The sequence below is a fragment of the Protomyctophum bolini genome (genome assembly GCF_963924005.1).
Source record: "Protomyctophum bolini genome assembly, chromosome: 1".
In the NCBI taxonomy this organism is placed as follows: Eukaryota; Metazoa; Chordata; class Actinopteri; order Myctophiformes; family Myctophidae; genus Protomyctophum; species Protomyctophum bolini.
In genome coordinates, this window is record NC_137862.1 from 2,483,888 (window position 1) to 2,509,925 (window position 26,038).

Below are 26,038 nucleotides of genomic sequence, written 5' to 3' on the forward strand. Positions count from 1 at the left end.
GAGTATTCTAGCCTCAAGTGCCCGGTTCATGACTGGAAATACATCAAGTAAGTTGTTTTGATATTTTGTCTTTGATATATATAGGGACAGATCTGTGTCTTACGACTTTTAGTTCAGGTTTATAATATAGGATCTGAAACAATATTATATTAGATATTTTTGAGCATAAGATAATACAAGTCTGAATGTAGGCTACTGTAATTTGCCTGCTAAGAGTTTTGAAATTTAAAGTGGTGACAAATGTGCGTGCGTAATTCGGTTTTTACGCACAACCATATGAAATCTGAGACATTGGGAACATGGACCTATAAGGAGGCACTGTATAGAAATTCGATTGTTTAATTAATATCACTTTGTCTTTTTTTTCCTCCTTTTTTAAACATGTATTTTGGCTCAGCAGGACTCGGTCTCGGCGTATCCAGTTCCGAGCTGTAGACGGCCGGGCGCAGCGGGAGCGACTATGACGGTCCACATTGAGGGACTTGTGGCTCTCGCGGTCTTCTACCTGCTCATTCTGGGCGTGGGCATCTGGGCGGCATGGAAGAACAAGAACTCTGGGCAGGCGGAGGGCACCGACCGCAGCGAGACCATCATGGTCGGCGGGAGAGACATAGGCTTGTTCGTCGGTGGATTTACCATGACAGGTACATCATGTTTTATAAGAGGATAATCAAACGCTGTACAATTTCACACTAAAATCCTGATAGTCTAGTGTTAATTTAACTCTGAGAGTGTAGCCTACATACAGTACATTTGCAAAATATGTATACACTATAGGATAAATTAAAGATTTTACTGTGTAGAGTAGACATTAAATTGATCGCATATAGGCTATACTGTACTTTAAGCGCCTCGACCTTTCTATGAACTGATTTGCGTTGAAACGGAAATGGCCATGCTGCTAATGTTGACATTCTGTTATTTTTAGCAACTTGGGTTGGAGGGGGATACATCAACGGCACCGCTGAGTACGTGTATCTGCCGGAGAGTGGCTTGGCTTGGGCGCAGGCACCGTTTGGATACGCGCTCAGTCTGGTTGTGGGTGAGTTTGTGTGCGCTTTGCGCGCGGCATTCATTTACCTCAATTAACGACAATAGGCTATATAAAACGCGAACGCAGACATGTTTCTTTAAGAGCATTATTATGGTGATCTTGACCCCTGTTTCAGGTGGCCTTTTCTTCGCCAAGCCCATGCGTTCCAGAGGTTACGTCACGATGTTGGACCCGTTCCAGCAGATGTATGGGAAGCGGATGGGAGGTCTGCTCTTCATACCGGCACTTATGGGCGAGATCTTCTGGTCTGCTGCCATCTTATCTGCCCTTGGTAAGTTCATACGGATAAGATAGATAGGATGCAGACACTTAGTGGAAGAGAGAGAGAGAGAGAGAGAGAGAGAGAGAGAGAGAGAGAGAGAGAGAGAGAGAGAGAGAGAGATTATTTCCTGAATCCTGCCAACATTGAAAGTCACAATATGAAATGAGCTGGGGGTATTTTCATGATGTCACGGTTGTCACCCCTTCACAAACACAAATACAATGCCTGTGTGTGTGTGTGTGTGTGTGTGTGTGTGTGTGTGTGTGTGTGTGTGTGCGCGTGCGTGCGTGCGTGCGTGCATGCGTGTATGTGTGTGGCAGTGCGTGCACTATAGTCGTGTGCGTGCATGGGTGTGCATTTTGTATGCATCTTCTATATCATTTATTTAACCACTCTTTTTTTCCACATACCTCAGGTGCTACTCTGAGTGTGATTATCGACATCAACATCAACATGTCCGTGGTCCTCTCTGCCTGCATCGCTATCTTCTACACCCTGGTTGGAGGGCTGTACTCTGTGGCCTACACGGACGTGGTCCAGCTCTTCTGTATCTTCCTTGGACTGGTAAGTTAGACTATACTCCTGTGGCAAATAAGGGTTGCGTTTGGTTTAACACCGGGTTACATTAACACTGAGGATATTACTGTGAATGAAGACTAAACTGCTACTGAACCCAGTCTGGTGCTTTGGAGAAAACCCACCTCCTTCAGCTCCACCATTCATCACTCTGTATACCACTGACTTATACAGACTACAGTAATATACTTTTCCCAATGGGGCGGTGGTGGCTCAGGGGTAGAGTGGCTGGATGTTGCCAGTTCGAACCCGGGCTCCCCCAGAGTTAGTGTCGAAGTGTCCTTGAGCAAGACACTGAACCCCTAATTGCTCCTGATGTGCTGATTGGTGCCTTGCATGGTTTCCGCTGCCGCCATCGGTGTGTGAATGGGTGAATGTAATGCACAATCTATGTAAAGCGCCTTGGATAAAGGCGCTATATAAATGCACCGTTTACCCTCTACACCAAATCTCTTTGCCAAACATATAGCTGAGTTTGTAGATCGGCTATTTTAGGCTAATGTTTCCCATTGAATTCTGGGGTTCAAGTGGTTAAATTACTCACTCGACTGAAATTGGTAAACAAACATAAAGGGGAAAGGGAGTTATCAGGTGATAAGAGAGGCAGACAGAACCTAAAGTTCACAACGTCATCGGCGAATGGAAACCTCATATAGGCCTATATATGTCCAAAACCATTCTGTAACTGCTCCCAAACCCTCTTTATCCGTGGCAGAAATATGACAACGCTCCAACTGATTTCACTGAGGGCTTTTTATTTGTCCCAAGTGGCAACCGTGAAAAACTGTAAATAAATCACATAATATACACTTTTAAATATCATGAAACAGTGAAATATGAACGTCTTTGTCAGTTAAACAAACAATAAAATGTACACAAACAATAAACACAAACAATGGCATAACTTTTACAGACAAACAAAACAATTGGGAACATACCGTATGCGCCTTCTGCACCGATTATTCAGGAGTTCAGTTAAGTTCTTTCATATTATATTATTTTCTTTTATCTTATCTTAGTCATGTCAGACTCTCTGACATGAGAGAGCTCCTCTCTGCAGCTCTGCTCTTTTTGTTCTGATCTGACATGCCCAAGACCCACAGGTGCTTTAAATAGGTAATCAGAGCAGGTGAGCCCAATTCAACCTGCCCAGGAACCAGACAGACCACAAAACAGAGCACAGTAGATGGCACCATATCACCATGCATTTACCATTATGTACCCAAATAAACCTCCAAAATGTTCACATATACATTTTCAGAAATGTGAGCAATAAAATAGAATAGAAAATAGAAATAGAAAAATAGAAATACAAAATACAAAATACCCAATGCTGGGACAGTTACACATTCCTTTATCATTATTTAAAACAATTTAAAATAGTGAAACTAGCCAATCTATACACATACTCTCAATGCCTCGTATCACTTATAGATCTGCTCTTTTCACTATACTTTCAATCTTGTATGATAAAGTAGACCACAAGACCTGCAGGGCATTAATTTACGGAAAAATGTAAAAACAGATACAAGGTTTTTTGCCCGACAGCAACAATCTTATTATGCATCAATTGTGTCAACAACACAGTTACAACAACACAGCTACCCTGAATCTGTGAACAACAACACAGCTACCCTGAACCTTCTAACCTTTGCAAACATCTGGTTGCCCTCATCATGGGAACAGGTTTGGAATTTGGCAATAGGCTCCACAGCACAATAATATGTCAACATTTCTTTTGGTATTCAGACAGCCAGCAATTTTGACAAATTATTGCTTATAGCAGCTTTAATGGTGTTTTAAGCATTATGTTATACTTTAAGTACTTTAAATAAAATACTTTAAGTTGCTCCTTTACACCTGACAGGGGGGAGTTTCCCTGGTTGGACGTAGCAGCGCGTGGAAGGAACACGTTATTCCAACCAGTTCCTTTCCCCTCCATCAGGCGCCCCGGCTGTCCAGGGGGAGGCAGTTTTTTATCGCCCATTCCTAATGGTATAAACAACTGACGTCTCCTAGCAACAATTGACATAATAATATGTACCATCCGGCAGTTTCAGTTCCATTCAGAATAACATTGGGTGTTGTCGTATGTCTTGTTGTATTCTAGTGGGTCAGTTCCATTCAGAATTGATTTAATTTTTAATTTTTTCTTAGACAATAAGAAATGCAAAACAGTACATGGTACAGTCAAAGCACATTTTATCCAAAAGGACAGCACCGAAAAAAGACCTTGCGGTCTTGTTTCCATTCACAACACAATGATGACAGTAATCGAGATACCTCAAAAACATGAAAACTATTTACAGGTGTTAAGTACCAAAAAAATCTAAATACCAAATAAATCACTCGGAGGGGGGTATAGGGAGGTTGGGCAGTCATCTTCTCTCCTTTTGACCCGCTGATATTGATAGGTGATTTTTCCAGACCGGTTTTAAAGGAAGCCAGTGATTTGTTCTTTTTGAGGGAAGGGGGCAGGGCATTCCACACCTGAGTGGCAGTGCTGTGGAAAGTGAATTTACCCATAATTATTTGTTCTATATGTGGGTGGCACCAGATCATTATTTATACTCCCTCTAGTGTTGTGGGCTGTGAGAGTTGCTCACCATCGCCGGTTAAGTAAATGGGGACTGAGGGCACTAGAGGGCAGGGCTGAACAACTGCTTGACTCTGTCTTCTACCCGGAGCCATCCTATGCCATCACAATGTGATGCATAAAGGTGGGTCATGGGCTCTATAGGCCTAGGAGGAGTTGGAGAATAACATTGGGTGTTGTTGACATCTATGTCTTGTGTGTTCCAGTGGATCAGTTCCATTCAGAATAACATTGGGTGTTGTTGACATGTATGTCTTGTGTGTTCCAGTGGATCAGCGTGCCTTTTGCTCTGAACCACCCAGCGGTGACAGACATCACCGTGACGGCCGTGAAGCACGTGTACCAGGCGCCCTGGAGAGGCGTCATACACAGGAGCGACATCTGGACATGGATTGACAATTTCTTTTTACTGGTACATAATATACATTCTAAGATATTAAGCCATGAAGGGAGGAATCAATTGGCATAACTAAATTGGGGAGAAAAAGGGGTAAAAAATAAATAGACTGCTCTCTCAAGCTACAGTATCTGTCACGGTTTGCAGGTGTTAGGACCCAAGTGCAGGAAACTCAAACAAAGGCAGGACAAGAACATCACATAAACTCGACTTTACTTGGTACAAATGACTTATGATAACAGAAGTACATACAGTACACTGAACATAAAACCTGACACTAACTTAAGCTCCAGCACTGAACAAACACAAGGCAGAGTTTAAATAGTCACTGGCTCACCCAACCTGGCTCAGCTGGTCCCCACAGGTGACGGCACTCAGGGTAATCAGAGTCAGAGGAGCAGGACTTGGGAGAGACAGAGTGAAATCATGGACAAATGGAGGGGCTATCAGGACGTGACCATGACAGTATCTTGACAGCCATTTACCATTCTTGTATTTTACACAGTAAACTCTTAATTTACCAATTTTGTAATGTCAAGTTAAATGAACACTGAGGATTGTACTGTGTAATTGGAGTGTATACAAATGTTGTATATTGTATACGTGTCTTATGGTTTTGTATTGTATTTGCCCTTTAGATGCTTGGGGGCATTCCGTGGCAGGTGTACTTCCAGCGGGTTCTGTCGTCCTCGTCTGCTACGTATGCGCAGGTCCTCTCCTTCCTGGCTGCGTTCGGCTGCCTCGTCATGGCCGTGCCCTCCGTTCTCATAGGAGCCATAGCGGCATCTACAGGTTAGACTCCTAAACGCACGCACGCGCACACGCACGCACGCACGCACGCACGCACGCACACGCACACACACACACACACACACACACACACACACACACACACACACACACACACACACACACACACACACACACACACACACACACACACACACACACACGTGCGCACGCACAATTTACAATTTAGGCATTTAGCAGACGCTCTTAATCCAGAGCGATTTACATTAAGCAAGAACAAAAAAAGCATCATACATCACATAAAATCACATAAAAAGCATTTATCATGAAACATGCGTAAGCTAAGAACGTAACAGTGGAATATCTATATAGTGAAACTATACATATAAACTATACATATATACTATATGCTATCTAAGGGGGTAGGGTAGGGTAACACAAACACACGCACATTCTCAGGTCACGTGCGTGTCATTTGGAGATACCTCAGGACGGTGCACGTATGTTCGCCCTTAGATCTAAGAGAGAGTTTGGTAAATAGCAGCTGGTTCACCTCATCCATAATGAGGTACAGGCTAGCAATCCGCTTAATAATAACCAACCATCTGTAAATATTACATTAGAGGCAGGGGACCAAATTAGAGGTTTGATCTCCATGATCAAAGTCTCCTTGGTGATACATGTGATTACAACTAGCAATGTTTACTCCTGTTTAATACACTTTGGTCTACCCTGGTGTAAAACATTTTAATTGCTATGTGTACAAAATGTCCTGCAGCCTCTGATATTTGTTGTATGTTTCTCCTTTTTTGGTTTTCTTGGAAGCTCTACCCTCCTTTTGCTTATTTGTTTAAAGGACAGCTTCACCACTTTTCAACCTATCTTCGTACAATAGGTCCTCACTAATATTCATGATGAAATGCCACCATTTCTTTCTACCCAGTCTGTGGGTAGTTCAGAAACCAGTCTGTGTCTCATAGGAGGGCTGTGGGCAGTTCAGGAACCAGGCTGTGTCTCATAGGAGGGCTGTGGGCAGTTCAGAAACCAGTCTGTGTCTCATAGGAGGGCTGTGGGCAGTTCAGAAACCAGGCTGTGTCTCATAGGAGGGCTGTGGGCAGTTCAGAAACCAGTCCACCAGTGACATCATCGATGGGGAATCCAAGCAAATAGAAACTGCAGGCTTTCTATAGTCCTGAAAAGTTGCAATGCGAAAATGGAAGCCATCGTCCTGGAGCTAATACAAATCAAAATTTTTGTAAAAATGCAATGTCTGCCTAACGATGATGTGGACGTGTTTCTGAACTTCCCACAGCCCTCCTATGAGAGACACAGACTGAGTAGAAAGAAATTGTGCCATTTTATCATGATTATTAGTGACCTATTATATTATGAAGATTATGAAGAGGTTGAAAAGTGGTGAAGTGGTCCTTTAAGCAAGTCATATTCATTTAAACATCACAGTCAGTGTCAGTTCTAAGACAAACCTTCCATAAGTCCAAACCTTAACATCTTGCAGTGACCAATCTTTTGAAAAGGCGTGTGTGTGTGTGTGTCTGTGTGTGTGTGTGTGTGTGTGCGTGTGCATGTGTGTGTGTGTGTGTGCGCACGCGTGTGTGCGCGTGTGCGTGTGTGTGTGCGTTTGTTGGATGTGCATTTTCAAATGTGGTAACACATTTTCTCCTCTACTTTTGCCCAGACTGGAACCAGACGGAGTACGGACCGATTCCCCCTAAAGACAACGGCAAAGCCGACATGATCCTACCCATCGTGCTGCAGCACCTTTGCCCGCCATTCGTCTCGTTCTTCGGCCTGGGCGCCGTCTCTGCAGCCGTGATGTCATCGGCAGACTCATCCATCCTGTCGGCCAGCTCCATGTTCGCCAGGAACATCTATCAGCTCGCCTTCCGCCAGTCGGTCAGTCCTTTTGTGTCTTAGGTTTAGGTTTAGGTTTATTTATTTAGCATGTAGTACAAAAAATAGACAATAACATATCAAAGAACAAAAATACAATGCAAGGAAGGGAAGAAGCCAGCTGGCTTATTTGGAATCCTTTCCTGTAGGAAGAGGTCATTGGTTTAAAAGTTCATAAAGAACAGTACATAAGTCTAAAGTTGGCAAAGGGGGGCAGCTGTGCAGTAAAGAAATAAAAACACAGACTGCACAAAAAACAGAAATAAACAATACAACAACAAACACACAAAAGAAAATATAACGCATCAAGGTAAAACATGTAATCTACAGAGAGGAATAAATAAGATATTTCTTTAGATTTTTTTTAATATTGGCAAGGATAATGAGGATTTAAGTGAAGCATCTATAGGGAGTTCCATAGATGAGGGCCTCTAAATTTGATGAGAGATTGATGTTTGGAAGTGCGACAATAGGGTAATTGAAAATGATATCTTTGCCTTGTGGGGTAGGAGTGAATGTCAAAAGTAACACGGAATAAATTGTGAAAAGAAGACGGAATGTCTTGTATGCATTTTTTTAATTTAAACAATATATGATGCTATATGATGGCCATATAATGTAGAAAGGAGAGACACCCGCTTGCTGGGTTCAGAGCATTTTTTATTAAGAAGCAACGTTTCGGTCTTGCGACCTTCCTCAGGATTCCCCAAGCCTGAGAAACATAGACCGAAACATATTACCTACCGGGTGTGCAGAAGTCATCTCTCTATAGCTATGTATGATGGCCAAAAATATCCAACAGCTCTTACATTTTGATGGTTGTCAGTTTGTGTACTTTTCAAAGGGGTCATGAGTCAGGATATTTATTATACTGTATGTGATGCATTTATCTATTTTTCACAATACTGTATTTATCATTTATTTTATATGTATTTAATTTTGTGATGTTCTGTACAGTTTAGTTTAATGTCCTAAACCTTTCTCTCTCTCTTCTTTCCTCAGGCGTCGGACCGAGAGATCGTGTGGGTGATGCGTATCACCATCTTTGTGTTCGGGGCTCTGGCCACGGTGATGGCGCTGGTCACCGGGACAGTGTACGGCCTGTGGTACCTGAGCTCAGACCTGGTCTATGTCATCATCTTCCCCCAGCTGCTCAGCGTGCTCTTCGTCAAAGGCACCAACACGTACGGCTCGGTGGCCGGCTACCTGTTCGGCATGGTGCTGCGCATAGGCGGAGGGGAGCCCTACCTGCGCCTGCCCCCCTTCATCTACTACCCCGGCTGGGTGACGGAGCAACGGGAGAACCCCTTTACCAAAGTGATGGACGACGTGGTCGTTCAGAAGTTCCCCTTCAAGACAGTCTCCATGTTGGCCTCGTTCTTAGGTAACGTCGCCGTCTCCTACTTAGCCAAGTACCTGTTTGAGAGCGGCAAGCTGTCCCATAAGTACGACTTCCTCGACGCCGTGATGTCCAAGCACAGCACGGAGATTATGGATAAAACGACACTCGTCACCCGCGGCGGGGGTGGGGACAACATCGGGCTGTCAGAGATGGCGCCCGTCAAATCACGACTCAGCGTGACCTTGGCGACGGCCTTCACACGCCGCGACACGCTCACACGCCGCGACACGCTGCCCAAAGAAACGTGTCCCACGACTTTCGAGGAGGAGGACTCCAGCCCTGACTCCCCCACCAATCACGACGCAGAATAACAGATTCAGGACATGTGGGACAGACCAAGCGATCCGGTTGATAGTTTCTGTGACAGACGTGTCAACCACAAGAACCGCAGTGACAAATGACAGAAAAAGAATATATAATATAAGTCCCTGGGACTATTTAGAGCATCTCACACCTCAGCCAGGGAAACACATACTGTACCACATCAGGATGAACACTGTGGCAGACTGCTGTATAGTAGCTTTTACTCAACCGTCCAAATATACACAGTAAAATCTTCAGTGTTCATTTACTGGGCGGAGGGGCTCCCGTTTTACAAATTGCCATCATTACGAGCACATGAAACACGCACAGCTAGTAGAAATCATGTCCATCTCTTCTCTCCTCAGATCAAAGACAATGAAAGGATATTTCAGAGCCTCGAAAATTTTGTTTAGTATATCTTTGCGTTCTTCCGTCACGAGTCGTGACTGAGTTGGATGATTATTACATCTGGACATAACGTCCGGTGTTAATGGAAGAGACGTCCTGTACAGTAATAGTAAGCTATACAGAGACCAGGACCTGTCGAAGAGAACCGTTGCATATCTTTTGATCAGATGTCTGTCTGTCTGTCTGTCTGTCGTGGCTAATGGACAGACGGGATGGATGCCAGGTACGTACTGCCCTGTGTGAGAACTGCCTGACAGCCACAGCTGTTATACTTGTGAACGATAATCACTAATAAGGCAAAAAGCAATAACATTATGCAGAGACAGTACAGTCATCTCCACTATAGACCTGTGAAATGTGAGCGGTCGACGTGATTGCACACAGAAATAAGAATGAAGGGAGATAAGACACAATAGTTTGATTCCATGTAAGTTCACCTCATTTCTCTGTACTGTAAGTTCACTCGTGTTTTTCACCTTTGTAGGGATTCGTTCATTTGTTAAGGCTATATAGATTGACTCTGCAAATAAGAAACATTTCTGCTGATAGAATAGGTGAATATAACTAAGATATATATATATATATAAAAGAACAGCTAAATAGTATTAAATCTATTTTAGACTTTTGTCTGGTTGTGCTCACGTGGTCGATGCAGGTTGTCGTCTACTGGCACGCCCTGCATTTATGTCCTTTTCTTTGGGTTATTTCATTAAAATGTGTATCACTCAGTCAAAGGGATGGACATCATGAAGCAGCAATCAGCCCGTCTATCATACTGTACCATACATAGTAGAAAATATACAAGCCGTAGTATAAAGTATAGTTGAATTAAAGCACTGTTGTGGCCACTGTATAGATAATTTTATCTTTCGTATCATCGCAGATCTTAATTTCCTCGTGAGGATCATTGTGAACCGAGTCAGATTTCAACGTATTAAACATTATTATTGTGTATTCAATTGCCTTAATTAACCTTTAAAAGATGATGATTTTCATTCGCAGTGATGACTGTGCTCCTAATGCTATGGGTTTCTAAGTCTATTCAGACTTCAGTGGACAAAGACTTGAATATGAATGTATACCCTCTACAAAGTGATCTATTGTCATCTAGTGGTACATCTACAGATGTCTGTGTACTGAGTTCTGTTGGTTAGGATAGACATCTACAGATGTCTGAGTTCTGTTGGTTAGGCTGATGTCTGTGTACTGAGTTCTGTTGGTGATTTGCAAAGTCAAACAGCTAATGTTGCAGCTTCATTTTAGGAGCAGGTACACATGAAGTATTTCATTCATTTTAACGTTGTCAGTAAAGTACAGTTTATTTTCTCTGTGATGTATATGTTTGTAGATACATATATGTGAATATAGTATATAAAATATACAAATATTATTGTTGCAAATTATTCATATAAGATAATAGATGACAGATGACACTGACCCCTATTTATTTTTGATGTCAGAAAACATTGAAACAAGAAGAAAAGAATGATATTACTGGTGCAAGCCAAATCATTCAAATTATATTAAACCATGTCTTTGATCACTGGTTTCTTGATTTTTTTATTTTAATATGATGTTGTAATGCAGAACTGTGGTTTGATTAAGCCTTGTTTAATCAATTGTTCCTCTCTGTCGTATCAGGGATGTCTGTGACCACAGTCTATGTTTAGCTGTTCTGTTCTGGAAAAGTATGTTGGACTTGGTATATACATTTAACACATTACAACCGGGAAAGCATCTGTGTCATTTCAGTTAAAAGGAACCCTGGCTAATAAAGACAAATATGCCTTAAAACAGTGATACTCAACCTCAGGCCCACATCAGGCCCGCGGGACCATTATGACTGGCCCACCAATGAAAATCTAAAAAAAAGAAGAAAAAAAAATCTGGAAAATGAAATAAAAATAAATAAATCTGAATGAAGTTATCTTTAATTACATTATTATAAGTAATACTATTAGAGTTGTACTATTACTCGAACGAAAATAAAAGCTTGGGGGGGGGGGGGGGGAGATGCAATGCAAATGAAAGACATATACTGTGTATGCCTATTCCCTGACATAATTTTATAGCTAAACGGACAGAATTCTATTTTATTTGAATGATGAAACCCAGCTGCCATTAATAGTTGGAAATGGAAATAGAAATTGCGGAAATGGAAATTGCGGAAATTGTAATTGCGGAAATGGTGGAAATGGAAATTGCGGAAATGGAAATTGCGGAAATGGTAATTGCGGAAATGGAAATTGCGGAAATTGCGGAAATGGAAATTGAGGAAATTCAGGAACTGCTCCCGTCGCAAGTTGATGATGTCATACTGTATGTCAACGTAATACTTCCTAAGGTTAATATGAGTAACAAAGTGATATTTTAAATACTTTATATTAGCACGTGCATTCCATATATTCCATAGGGCTGCACCAAGTATAATGTTTTAAAGCATATTTGTCTTACGTATTAACCAGTGTTACTTTTAATAGCATCAATCATTTTAACCACTTTATTTTAAACATTGATTATTCATATACATATTAATGTCATGGTGTCCTTGACAGACATGAAAATGTTTGAGAACCACTGATATAGAGTACAGTCACAACATGTTTTTTAAAAAAAACTACCCATACGGTCCAGTGGATTTTAAATTTTAATGTTGTCCGCAATGTTACATTTTAAATGATGATTCTTCATTAACGTATACGAGGCTGATCCGGGCCTGTTCTTCGCGTTGGCCATGGTCCTTCAGCTATAGCCCCATCATGGTGGACAGGGAATGAACATGGCCGCAAAACGTGACTGAAATTACAATCGGTTGGCTTGCGTCTTTGTCCCCGTTCAACGGCGCAGTGAAAAGAACTGCATCTTAAAATAGCTCTCTGTCGGTTATTTACATTACCTTAACCCATTCTGACCGGGAACCCATTTTGGTGTTAACATCATGTTATGCTTTAGCTATTGAAAAATAGCAGATCTACAAGCTCATAGCGCGCCACCGAGTGGCGCGCTACGAGCTTGTAGGTCTGCTATTTTCTGAAAAATCGAAGAACGACTGACATTTTTACAATCTGATCTCAGGTCAGAATGGGTTGATCAGACCAGTGTGTGTCCAGTGGAAAACCTCGTATGAATCTGATCTCAGGTCAGAATGGGTTAAGTGCTGCACGAGCTCGTCTGGGTCGACCGCGGGGGAGGGGTAGGTGTCGCTTCAGGAAAGATGGAACTTGGGGCGGGGAGTTGTGGGTGTGGCCTGTCAGTGTCCTCGACTCCTCGCCATAAAACCCAACCAACCCCGATGCGAGGCGTGACGCAAGTGCCCCACCCCACCCATTATCGCACTTCCGTCCACTCTCCTCCGTTCATCACGATGTCCTCCTCTGTGTCCTTGGTTTTCTGAGACCCAATCCTTTAACCCATTTTGGGCGGGAACCCCCTTTTTGGTGTTAGCATTTATGTTGGGTGCGTGTGTTTTGGTCCGACAAGTCATTGGTCCGAAAAACAACCACCCACCTCAAACGCTAACCTAACCATAACCAACCCACCTCAAACCCTAACCTAACCATAACCACAAGCACGGGAGCAGGCGCTATAGTCTGAGGTGCGGACGCATGTCGAACCAATGCTCCGTTGGACCGTATAGTATGCCTCCCATTTATGTTATGCTTTAGCTATTGAAAAATAGCAGATCTATACAAGCTCATAGCGCGGCACCGAGTGGCGCGCTACGAGCTTGTAGGTCTGCTATTTTTGAAAAATCGAAGAACGAAAACTGTCAGGATGTAGAAGACATTTTTTAGAATCTGATCTCAGGTCAGAATAGGATAAAGAGAGCATAGACTGGAGAGAGAGAGAGAGAGAGAGAGAGAGAGAGAGAGAGCATCCCATCTCCATTCATACAGGGTACACGATAGAGCACTCATGATAATTAACAATTATAACAGAAATGTCCCCCTCAGCCAAAAGTCAATCCACTTATTTTGGGGGTTTGGGTGGAAGGGAGCGGTCATATTGACGCGCTCAATGACGCTCATTTGGTAGTAAACCAGAACACGTCCATTCATTCGCTCGATATATTTAGAATATATATATTTAGAGTCCTTTGAGCAGTTTGTAGTCATGTGTACGGAGCTCCATCTCTTGTCTTAGTAGTTGTAAAGCTAAGGGCAAACCTAAGAGTAGGTCCATAGCAGAAGCTATACATTTATACATTATTTTGCCATTCAAATGCATAAAATGTGATTTTTAACCCTGTGAAATCCAAATATGTTACGGTATACAACCTTTGAGCAAAGAACTGTTCCTCAAAAAGGTCCTATCGGTCCAACTATTGCTTTTCTTAAATTATTGACCTTCCAGATTAGTCAGATAAATCAGTCTCTATATAATGTACAGTACATAAATGTTGGAACAAACAATGCACCTGATCATCAGCCCTATAGTGATCTGCTCTCCTTGACATTCCAAGCACAATTAAAAGTACGGTAGGCTACATGTTTCTGTTGATTTTTATCTACGGTAAACTCAACTGTCCATTCTCATTTATTCCTGGACTTCATTTCCCAGAACAACCTGATAACGTGATAAGGGTGAATTCTCAGAATCCGGCTTCAAACACTTTCCACTTGGTTTAGACATGTGGAGCTGAGAAAAGTCGATTGAGATACCATCTGATGGAAATTAATAATGAGTGAATCAGTGTAAGTTAAAACCAGAAAAGATCCCTTCTGAACCCCACATCTTTACGTTTTGCCCAGTGATATGAGTCCTGGAAACCCAGCCTATACCTTATTAACTATTGATTATGTTTTTTTTAACCTTTATAGGTCATTTTACACTGATTCACTCATTTCCATTTTCCATCAAATCCTTCATTCTGGTAAGTATTTAACCTACTGTAATTATAATTATTTAATTCCATCACCATCTAACAATGACTGGTGAACTTGTATAGCATCTGGAGAAGTGAATCAATGCTAAGTATAATATATGCTTTAAGTTTAAAATAACACAAAGAAGAAAATAAGAACAAAGAGAATGCAAATGTTTTGCAGAATGCCACTATATAGTTTGTTGTGACAACAGCAGATATTGTATTCTATACCACAATCTTACAGGATGTCCCATAAGGAGTTATACGGTATGTTGACAGCGTGGTTCTGCGACAGGGGGGGGGATGGGACTACACAACCTTTGACCCCCAGAGAGAGATGTAATATGGCTGAGTGAAAGTCCCCACCATCTCCCCCCCCCTCCCCACGCATAACCACAATCCTGTCAAAAGTGTCAATGAGCCAGGATGTACAGTACGTGGCATAATTCTACTGTTAACCCATTCTGACCTGAGATCAGATTCGTACGAGGTTTCCACTGGACACACACTGGTCTGATGAACCCATTCTGACCTGAGATCAGATTCTATCAGGTTCTTCGGTTTTTCAAAAACAGCAGACCTACAAGCTCGTAGCGCGCCACTCGGTGGCGCGCTACGAGCTTGTAGATCTGCTATTTTTCAATAGCTAAAGCATAACATGATGCTAACACCAAAATGTGTTCCCGTTCAGAATGGGTTAAAATAGAAAAGAAAATAGTTGAAGTAATGTTCAACTTCTTCACTGTGACGTATTGTAGGAGCTGAAACTAAATAAACGGAGCGTATATATTTATAAACTCAGTATCAGATGTGATGTCCATGATTTGTCCTGTTGTTGCGACGTTAGTATAAGAGACGGCGGCCATATCTCATCTCAGACGGAGCCTCTGCCAGCAAGACGGCGGGATGCTATTTATGGCCCACTTTATGGTCCCTGTAATTTAATTGGACGGCTCCTAATTGAAATATGGGGGACCGAAAGAGACACATGCAGGAGGCGGAGGAGGAGAAGAAGAAAAAGCAGAGATTCTTTTTGGGGATGGAGATATGTGGCAGAAATAATAAGGGGGGAAATGGAAGGCGGAATGCAAGGTAAGGGTAAGGTTGAAATTATCAGAATAAGTATTAGTGAACTATATATAGCAAATGTAAAAGGGTGAAAGGTGCTATATAAATAAATAAATAAAATATAATGTGGTTAACTGCTGTTGTCGATACAAACAATAAGGTTCAAGGTTCAAGTTTATTTAGTGTCCCCGAAGGGCAAATTGGGTTTCAGCATAGACAGTACATTAAACAATGAGACAGTACACATAAACAAACAGTTCACATAGCAGATACCAGAGTACAAAGATGCACGTAACCATTAAAGTGCAGGCGTTAAAGTGCTATATGCGATCAGGTCATAAAAAGTGTGTGTACTGTGCATAAACATTAGGCAGGAGACCAATACAGTAAAAAGTAAAAAGTGCTTATAAGGTTATGTCCTAGATCTACCCACAGCAGCATTCAGTGTGCAAACAGAGACCGGGACAAAGGAATGTTTCTGCCTGTTTTTTGTGGCACAATAAGGGGCTCGCAAGCGAAGGCCGGATGGGAGAAGGATGTACTCTCCGTGTAGAGGCTGAGCAGCATCAGATCGGATACACAGAGCTTTGTTAAGCACCTGTTTCTTAAAGATCTGGTCTAGGCTGTTCATTTGTGAGCCAATTATTTTAGAGGCCACTTTTACAATCATTTTCCCTAAGGAAACACAGCTTTACGGTACACTAGTATAGTACATACCGTACATGACAATGCCTCGTCTCACTGTGTCCGTCATATCCCTCCATTTATCTTAATAAGCAACTGAGGAGCCTCTTCGGCTAAATGAACGTGGCGGCTGCTGTGATCTAATCAACCATCACAACCTAATTATAGTACAGCCATAAACCACTCATGGCCATGCAGCGACTGACTGACTGTAGACTCTTCAGCTGACCAGAGGAATGAAAGACCTGCTCATGCTGTGGGCAGCGGTGGCCGAACGGTTTGCGGAGCGGTCTTGATATCGGAAGGTCGCTAGTTCGTATCCCCGGACCGGCACGTTAGAATTACCAACGCTGAAGTGCTTTTGGACAAGGCATTGAACCCCTGACCCCATGAAATGTTCTATGAGCAGGGCCTGGCTGTAAACAAGTTCTTGAGCTTAGTCCAGTTACCCTGGGTAAACATAGTACCTTTCCTTTGCAGCACGTACTGGTTGGCACCTGAAGTAAAGTTCTCTGTGATGAGAAAGTAAAGTTGTCTGTGATGAAATAGTACAGTTTAGTATATATAGACCTATAAGTCATTTGTTTGGTTTAATTTGAATAAATCATTTCCAAGACTTTTCAGGCGTCCCACAAATTGAGACTCTGTCCCACATTGTGACTGGCAGGCGATTGCATCAGTGTTCAAATGCCCTAATAGTTTAGTCCCCTAATAATTGGCCTTCTGCTGTAAAACTCTCTCATTGTCTCTTCCTGCAAGATGTGTTTTTAAGCCTGTTAAAATAGCATGAAAAAGGAACAAACACCTGCACACTGTCTTCAAATGCAGTGACCAACTTTTATTTAGGGAAAACGTTGCTGTTACCCTGCATGTAAAAATGTGCCGACTTACAATACATTTTGCAACCCACCAGTGGGACCGGCTCACAGGTTGAGAACCATCCTATAAAAGTGATATTGGGACTTCATTTATCTGTGGGTTGTTGTGTCATAGAAGATGTCCCCCCCAGCATCAGGGTTGTTGTGTCATATAGAAGATGTCCCCCCCAGCATCAGTTCTTTATACACAGGGAACAGAGAGAGAAGAGGAGGTTTTCGAGTCATTGGGGAAGCTAATGCACCACACACACACACACACACACACACACACACACACACACACACACACACACACACACACACACACACACACACACACACACACACACACACACACACACACACACACAATAGCATAGCCTCAGGGGACCTGTTCTCTCTGAGACTGCAGTAAGGAGGAGGGTGAATGGGACCCATGAGAGCCATTCACATACACACGCGCACTCACACTCTCTCACACACACACACACACACACACACACACACACACACACACACACACAGGATGACGTCACAATATTTCTTATACCAACAATGATGAGAATCTCTATACATTCCAGCTTGTGTTCAGAGATTCACTGCAAATGGTTCTTTACAGCGTGGGTTTCTCTCTAGGGTCGGTCAATGTGTGCCGTCTGGACTCTGGGGGAGCTAATCACGTGACCATCGGTGCTACCGTTAATCTTCTACACATTGCCATTGATTGATTGATTGATACAGTACATTACATGTACAACTCAATACAAAAACTGTTAACAGTGAGTGGACAAAGAAAGGAAAGGTACTATGTTTACCCAGGGTAACTGGACTAAGGAAAGGAAAGGTACTATGTTTACCCAGGGTAACCGGACTAAGGAAAGGAAAGGTACCATGTTTACCCTGCAGGGTAACTGGACTAAGGAAAGGAAAGGTACTATGTTTACCCAGGGTAACTGGACTAAGGAAAGGAAAGGTACCATGTTTACCCTGCAGGGTAACTGGACTAAGGAAAGGAAAGGTACCATGTTTACCCTGCAGGGTAACTGGACTAAGGAAAGGAAAGTTACCATATTTACCCAGGGTAACTGGACTAAGCTCAAGAACTTGTTTACAGCCAGGCCCTGCTCATATAGAACATTTCATGGTAGAGGCTCAATGCCTTGTCCAAGGGCACTTCAACTTGTTTACAATAGGGCCCACCATTTTCAATTCATCAAAACATTTAGAGACGTATGAATATACACAACTATATAGTCAAAAGGAAATCATCATAGGAGGTTAAAAAAGGGCCTCCTATGATAAAGGCGGCCACACACACACACACACACACACACACACACACACACACACACGTATCTCCACAATTACTTTTTTTTAGTTTACAATTGTTTTATAACTTTAACAGCTGTATTACTTCATGCACTTTATATAATATGGATCATTCTAAATGATTTAAATCAGAGCGAGAGGAGAAAACAAGTCAAACCGAATACAGAGAGAGGAAACAGGACAAAGAGAGGATGAGAATGTTAACAGGGTCATTCCGCGCTTACTTCATCGCCATGATCTACCACATGCCACACCCATTTATGGAAGTGCGCATGTCTGTCTCTCTGTGACAGGGCTGAGTCTGAGCCAGAGAATCCATTAGGCCTGATTGAAAAGCACAGGGTGGTAGAAATAACCCTGTAACCCTGAGAGAAGGTGAAGAGAGTGCACGCACACACGCACACACACACACACACACACACACACACACACACACACACACACACACACACACACACACGATACAACGTTTCTATTTTGTGACAGCGAAGGAAAGGATGCATCTTAACCACTTATGGCAGTAGCTCAGGAGTATACCAGAAGAACAGAACCAGTAGACTACCAGTAGCTCAGGAGTATACCAGAAGAACAGAACCAGTAGACTACCAGTAGCTCAGGAGTATACCAGAAGAACAGAACCAGTAGACTACCAGTAGCTCAGGAGTATACCAGAAGAACAGAACCAGTAGACTACCAGTAGCTCAGGAGTATACCAGAAGAACAGAACCAGTAGACTACCAGTAGCTCAGGAGTATACCAGAAGAACAGAACCAGTAGACTACCAGTAGCTCAGGAGTATACCAGAAGAACAGAACCAGTAGACTACCAGTAGCTCAGGAGTAGGCTATACCAGAAGAACAGAACGAGGTAGAGCGGCTGCTTTGGGAGACGGAGGGCTTTGCGGTTCGATCCCCGGCTCCCCCTGAGTTACTGTAGGGTGCGTTCGGAAATGTGCACCGGGAATGTGGTCAGTTTGTTGAGTGTGGTGGGCGGCGGTGGGCTTTCAGAGAGAACGTTTTTAACTCAAATCTTTGCTTCTGGAGAGGTCCCTGCATGAACATATTTTCAAATGTTGGTCGGTGGCCAATTACATATATTCTTTTTTACATGAAATATTGAGCACCACTGATAAAGAAACATATAGGTATTTCAGAAAACTGTCAGCATTTATAAGACTTTTATTTTTTAATTTCGACGTCTCCGGTTACTCTAGGTTAGAACCGTAGAATGCCCCTGTGTGGTAAGTAGAGAATGCATATAGCTGATCTGGTGCCTCCGTTATGTGCGTTTGTAGATTTTGCTATTTTCAACATGTCCTACAATAAAGCATAAATCAGACAGGGAACAGATCACTGGAGAAAAGAGAGTAGCGGGTGAGAGGTTAGAGAGGTTTGGCTGCCTGTGAGAGACGTCATGGAAGAAGAGGTCAAAACATACAAACACCCCAGAGCCTGAGTTGTGACAGTGTTGTGACTGGTTGTCACATCAGGATGGGTCACGTGCTTTGCTCAGTGCGAGATGGATAAAACACACACACACACACACACACACACACACACACACACACACACACACACACACACACACACACACAAAGAGTATAAATTGTAGTCCAAGAGCACTTGCAAAACAAACAGATTATATTGGTATAACAGCCTTTTATGAGGCAAAAACAACAGGCCCATTTCTATAAAATGATAACATTACAAAGTCTGAAAGCAAAAATAAATACACAAATCTAATTAAAATGGTGGCAACTCACTGTCCCTTTTCTGTAAATAACCTCTGAGACTTTTCTACTATTTACTATGTCATGATTCCATTATAATTATACAATTATTTTTGAATCTAGCCTTCTTAGTTCTTGCATACTGCCTTGCAGACATTTTAAGAAAGTAGTGAATGCACTCAGATGGTGCAGGGGTAAAGATAAAGAGCCTGCTCACCACGTCTAAGGCAGGGGTCTGCAATATTTTTTTAACCCATTTAGGCCTGACATCGAAATAGAAAAAACGTTCACTCTGAAAGAATATATATTCAAAGATTGGTGTCGCATTTTTATGATTTTTCTAAAATAGCAGACCTATACAAGCTCGTAGCGCGCCACGCGCTATGAGCTTGTAGATCTGCTATTTTTCAATAGCTAAAGTATAACATAATGCTTAGTTAAAACACCAAAAGGGGTTCCCCGTCTCAAGAACAGAATTTCTAGAATCTAGATCAGTTTGCCATGTCAACATTTATTTTAAACAATGATATAATATCACTATAGACTCAGAGGGCTGTATTTTGGGTGTCTTAAGCCAAACATCCTCTTTCTCACACTTATGCCAGTGTGCCAGTGATCACTCTCCTTTGTGCTAATTTTGGACCCAGTGCCAAAGGTCGCCTGAACAGTATTTTAATGTCCACCAGGTGGAGCCAGGTGGAGCATTTGCAAATTCTATCAAGTGGTTTCAAATCTTCAGTGCCTCCAGTATCAATTATTAAATACATGATTGAAACTATTGAGATAAAGAGTTAAGGACATAAATATCCTTATCCATGATCTGTGATGAGCAGACCTGTCTCAGTCAACAGTTTAAACAGAATGGAGAGACATCTAGCATAACTCCAGCTGCTTAATGACTTACTGCTTATATCCAATGCTAACTGCCAGAACAAAGGTTATAGGCAGTGACGTGCACATATAGGCACTTATTCTTAGTGTACAGTAGGCATACAGTACTGTACAGTATGTGGACCATTGTGACATTGATCAATTCTCGATAAAAAAGCTTCTAATATATTATTTAGGCCCCAACATCTATAAATCTCACACTATTAAGGCAACCGGACGGTTCCACGCGCTGCACAAGGTGCACCTTTTTAGCACCTGCCCCTCTAAATGTCTGTCTGTGCACGCCACTGGTTATAGGTAACCTTTCCAACAGCAGCAGAGTACTAGGGTGATAGCTTCCATAGAAAGACCCGTCACCTGCTGAGAGAGAGAGAGAGAGAGAGCTTAAACTTCTTCCCCTGTTGAGGATACAGTGGGGGTTAGTTCAGAGGAAACACATCCCTCTCTCTTCAGATCTCTGTGAAAGGTCAAGACTGCAGAAGCTGGTACCAAAGCCAATAAATTAGCATCTTGATATCTTCATATCCTGTGTGCGCGTGCGTGTGCGTGTGTGTGTGTGTGTGCATGCGTGCGTGTGTATGTGTGTGTGTGTTACATTCCCTTATGTGTCTAGTTATTAAAGGATGCAACAAGGCTGGCAAGTGAACAGATGTTTATTCACTGGAAAGGAAAGGAAAGGTACTATGTTTACCCTGCAGGGTAACTGGACTAAGCTCAAGAACTTGTTTACAGCCAGGCCCTGCTCATAGAACATTTCATGGTAGGGGTTCAATGCCTTGCTCAAGGGCACTTCAGCGGTGGTACGAACTATAGCGACCTTCCGATATCAAGACCGCTCCGCAAACCTTTCGGCCACCGCTGCCTCCTCCTTACTGTACTTCAATAAGGTTGAATACAATAGAAGAAAAGCAATACAACAATTTAGACAGGTATAAATATATAAATATGGGATCTATAGTCTTCTAGACAACCATGACGTATTACTAATGATAGTTTAGTCAGTGGGTTTTCCAACCAAATGAATGCTCGAATGTTACAACTTAAAGATGATGTTATTTAAATTATATAAAGACCAAAGTTTTAAGCATATTTACATTATCAAAATAATATCGTTCATATTGTTTTAATTTCCATTATGCTCCCATGATGTCCCATCTAGGTGGGGGTAGTCAAACAAGGGAATTTTACACTGTAGTTGCTTTCACTCTCCACAAGATGCCGGTCTCACCCAAACAATAGTGCCACATTTAAGTCTGATCTGTAGGATTCGTTTTTGGTGTGCTAGAACAGCCCAATAGTTGGGGAGCCAGCATCAAAAGGTACAGGTGGACCTGTGATGTCATGACATACTTTTTATTTGTGTTTTTTCTATTCACTTGGTCATTAAGTAAGTATGTTATGACATCACAGGTAAATCATTGATGTTGAGCTTTTGGGCCTGTGGCTCTCCGGCTACTAGCTCTATTATATTATATTATAATATAATAATATAATATATATTATATATTATATATATATAATATAATAGAGCTAGTAGCCTTGAGTGGTATATTATACCACTCAAGGATATGCGACCAATTTTGTTTTATGTATAGGCAATAGTGGTCTACTGTACATTATTAGCCAACTCAGCTGTAACTTTTGCTGTAGGCCTACTGTTGGTTTTAGGTTTTTAAACAGTCAAATGCATGTTTATGTTTTCCTTTGCATTTCTCTCCAAAGCTATCATTTATAGATTTTAATTGTAGGCTATATGCTTTAAAAAAGAGGTAGGCTACCAGTGCCATTCTGCCCTCAAACTTCCACCCTATAATTACACATGTATGCCTGCCAGCCACCATGGGGAAAAAAGTTCTTGAAGAAATGAAACTTCATGAATTAATCGACAAGTTAAACATTAGACTCCGCCTAATAAACTTTATCCCAATACAATAGCCCAATGTCATTACCCTTTCAGTCTTGTGTTTTATTGAAAGTGCGAGCTTCTATGGCATACAGCCCACTTCCCTCTGAAGAGTTAATCGCAGAGAGATGTGATGTGTCCTATTCTCCTCCTCCCACATACCCAAAAACCATATAAACAACTCTTTACAGTCAGCCTACACCCCATATATCCTTCCAGGGCATTTGGAGCGGAGGTACAGAGAGAGAGAGAGAGAGATGGCTCAAACCGACAGCAAAAGTTTACAATTTCCCGACATAGTCGAGCTGAACGTGGGTGGACAACTCTACGTGACCCAACTTAAAACTCTGACTTCTGTGCCAAATTCTCTCCTGTGGAAAACGTTCGCCCAGGGCTGCCCCAGCGAAGTGCCTCAAGACCGCAAAGGGCGCTTCTTCTTCGACCGGGACGGCTGTCTGTTCCGTTACATTCTGGAGTACTTGCGGGACTCGGACCTCGTTCTGCCCGACCTGTTCCAAGAGAAGAGGAGACTACAGAAGGAAGCGGACTTCTTTCTGCTCCATGATCTGTCGCAGCGCCTCCGGACGGCCACCGCTAGAGACCCCGTGAAGGGTGGTGGGGGTCCGGCGGAGGAGGAGGGGTCCGCACAGGTCAGCACCACCACCACCTTCACCACCACCGGTTCTCCGCAGCCGTCACCGACTAAAGGCACGCCCGGGCCGCCCGGCTATGTCACCATCGGTTACAGGGGCACCTACACGATCGGGAGAGACATCCAAACAGACGCCAAATTCCGCAGGGTCGCCAGAATAACCGTCTGCAGTAAGATCTCGTTGGCGAAGGAGGTTTTCGGAGAGACGCTGAACGAGAGTCGGGACCCCGACCGAACGTCGGACAAGTACACGTCCAGGTATTACCTGAAGTATAACTTCTTGGAGCAGGCGTTCGACCGCCTGGCGGAGAGCGGCTTCCACATGGTGGCGTGCAGCTCCACGGGGACGTGCGCGTACAACAGCAACGACCCGAACGAAGACAAAGTCTGGAGCAGCTACACAGAGTATGTTTTCGCCCGCCAATGATACTAGACAATGTGTTATAATTACGCCATCGAACGCCGGTGGTGTCGCTTATTGGCGAGGAATAATCAATCTTCAAGCAAGCTGTGGCTGCAGCCTGCATGATTGTCGAGAGATCAGTTCTTGTCGGCGAGCGACGCCGTCATGATAGACTACTACGTAGGCCTATAATAAATAATACGCGAAGGCGCAGCTGCTGGCCCAATAGAATGTTACGCCTAGATAGAGAATATTGGACCGAACTCTATGGTCCTAACACTGTGGGCCAGTAGGCTAGGTATAGTCAATCTGGTTTGACCCAAAATAAATTGCAATAGTATCGTTCAAAGTTAAAAAAAAAAAAAAAGATCCTTAGGGTTTGATTGATTGATTGAAATATGTATTAACAGTTTGCAGAAGTACAGTAGGCCTACAAGCACAACTCAATACGACGACTGTTAACTGTGAGTGGACGACCCAATAATGACCCAGTAATGCATTACACGTGTTTACAAGAGGGTCCACCTTGTTCAGGGTCATCCAAATAACATTAAAAATGTTTGTATTGAAAGATTGTGGATCATTGAGGGGTTGAAAGTTGGGGTACCAATACCATAGGCCTACTACTACCATTAATAACCTTACCTATATGGGGCAAAAACTTCACATTTTAATTAGCCGATGAGGTCATCACATTTGGGCAAGTGGATATGTTTTTCGTGCAAAAGGCTTGGAATGGATTCAGACTCAAAAACCCCTATTTTGACACCACATGCTATAGGCTACTTCAAATAAGTTAGATTTTTTTGCCTCAGGTTGTTAACTTAATGGTACCCCAAGTTTCAACCTCTACATTTATCATGATGATCTAAACATGTTCAAGAGGCCCACAACAATAAATGTTATTTATTTGGATGACCCTAAGCCTATAAGGATCATAAAACAAACTTGAACGATTACTATTGCAATGTATTTTGTACAGCCATACAGAGCTATACTGTAGGTAACCCATGTATTTTACTGAGAGAAACCCATACACTTTTGTAGTCTATTGCTTATTATCCGTCACCAGTGACATGCTTTGGTCTACCCTCCATTATCATCAATAACAATTATTATTATTATTATATTTCTTTGAAGGTTTCTCGATTTTCTAAGATATTCATCATGAATTCATCATGAGGGATAAAGAAAATTAAAGGCTATTATCTGATGTTCTGATATCTGTCACACTAGCCTATAAATATATTTGATTATTTATGCCTTAGACCTCATGTGACCTGTCCAAGTTTCACAATGTAGCCTTATATGTAATGTGTCACTTTCTGTTGACTATGATTCTTTTTTTTTTATGATGATTATTGTCACATTTACTTCATACTTTTAAATTAAGCTTAATCAAATAAAGTCTTGCGTAAAGGAACTGAGTTCCGTAACTTTCACAAGGGGCTATTATTATTTCACAAGACGGTCTAACTATCCCAGGAAGAAGGAAGACACTATAAATAGATTGTGAAGTGAAAATAGGGAAGCAGAATTTTTTTTTCTAGGCTATTTTCTGTGGCTACAGATGTGGTGGCAGTGAACTTATCTCACCCACGTACGTTGTGTACACAAACATATTTTCTCTGATGCAATATGTAGGCGTATGCGTGTGTGTGTGTGTGTGTGTGTGTGTGTGTGTGTGTGTGTGTGTGTGTGTGTGCCACACACACACAGCCCTTACTTGCCGCTGTTGTGGACGAAGAGCAAGCTGTGGTCACTGAAAAGCTAATTTGACACTTTTGACACACACGCACGCACAACGCACATGCAAACACGCACGTCATCTCCAGATTTGTCCACCTCAGTTTATAGGCTATAGTTTTAGAGACTACAGTTCATGCATGAGAGTGTGTGTGTGTGTGTGTGTGTGTGTGTGTGTGTGTGTGTGTAGGGAAGGATGCCAATGCGTGCCTCAGAGTATTTCAAAGGTTGGGCATGTGTCTACTGTGTG

General features: G+C 42.4%; 2 protein-coding genes across 2 annotated transcripts; both read left to right on the plus strand.

Moving 5' to 3' along the window:
- Window positions 1–460: 460 nt before the first annotated feature.
- On the plus strand, window positions 461–9,259 carry LOC308314383 (high-affinity choline transporter 1-like; the record flags this gene model as incomplete). The annotated part of the gene is made up of 8 exons (XM_080761995.1): window positions 461–644; window positions 929–1,042; window positions 1,170–1,325; window positions 1,732–1,880; window positions 4,757–4,900; window positions 5,524–5,677; window positions 7,332–7,549; window positions 8,549–9,259. 8 exons carry the CDS (start codon window positions 461–463, stop codon window positions 9,257–9,259), a joined length of 1,830 nt encoding a protein of 609 aa, XP_080618121.1.
- A 13,942-nt stretch (window positions 9,260–23,201) lies between these two features.
- LOC308321584 (BTB/POZ domain-containing protein KCTD12-like) lies at window positions 23,202–25,683 on the plus strand. The gene has a single exon (XM_080772538.1). The coding sequence runs from the start codon at window positions 23,245–23,247 to the stop codon at window positions 24,064–24,066; it is 822 nt and encodes a 273-aa protein (XP_080628664.1). The 5' UTR covers window positions 23,202–23,244; the 3' UTR covers window positions 24,067–25,683.
- The last annotated feature ends 355 nt before the right edge of the window (window positions 25,684–26,038 follow it).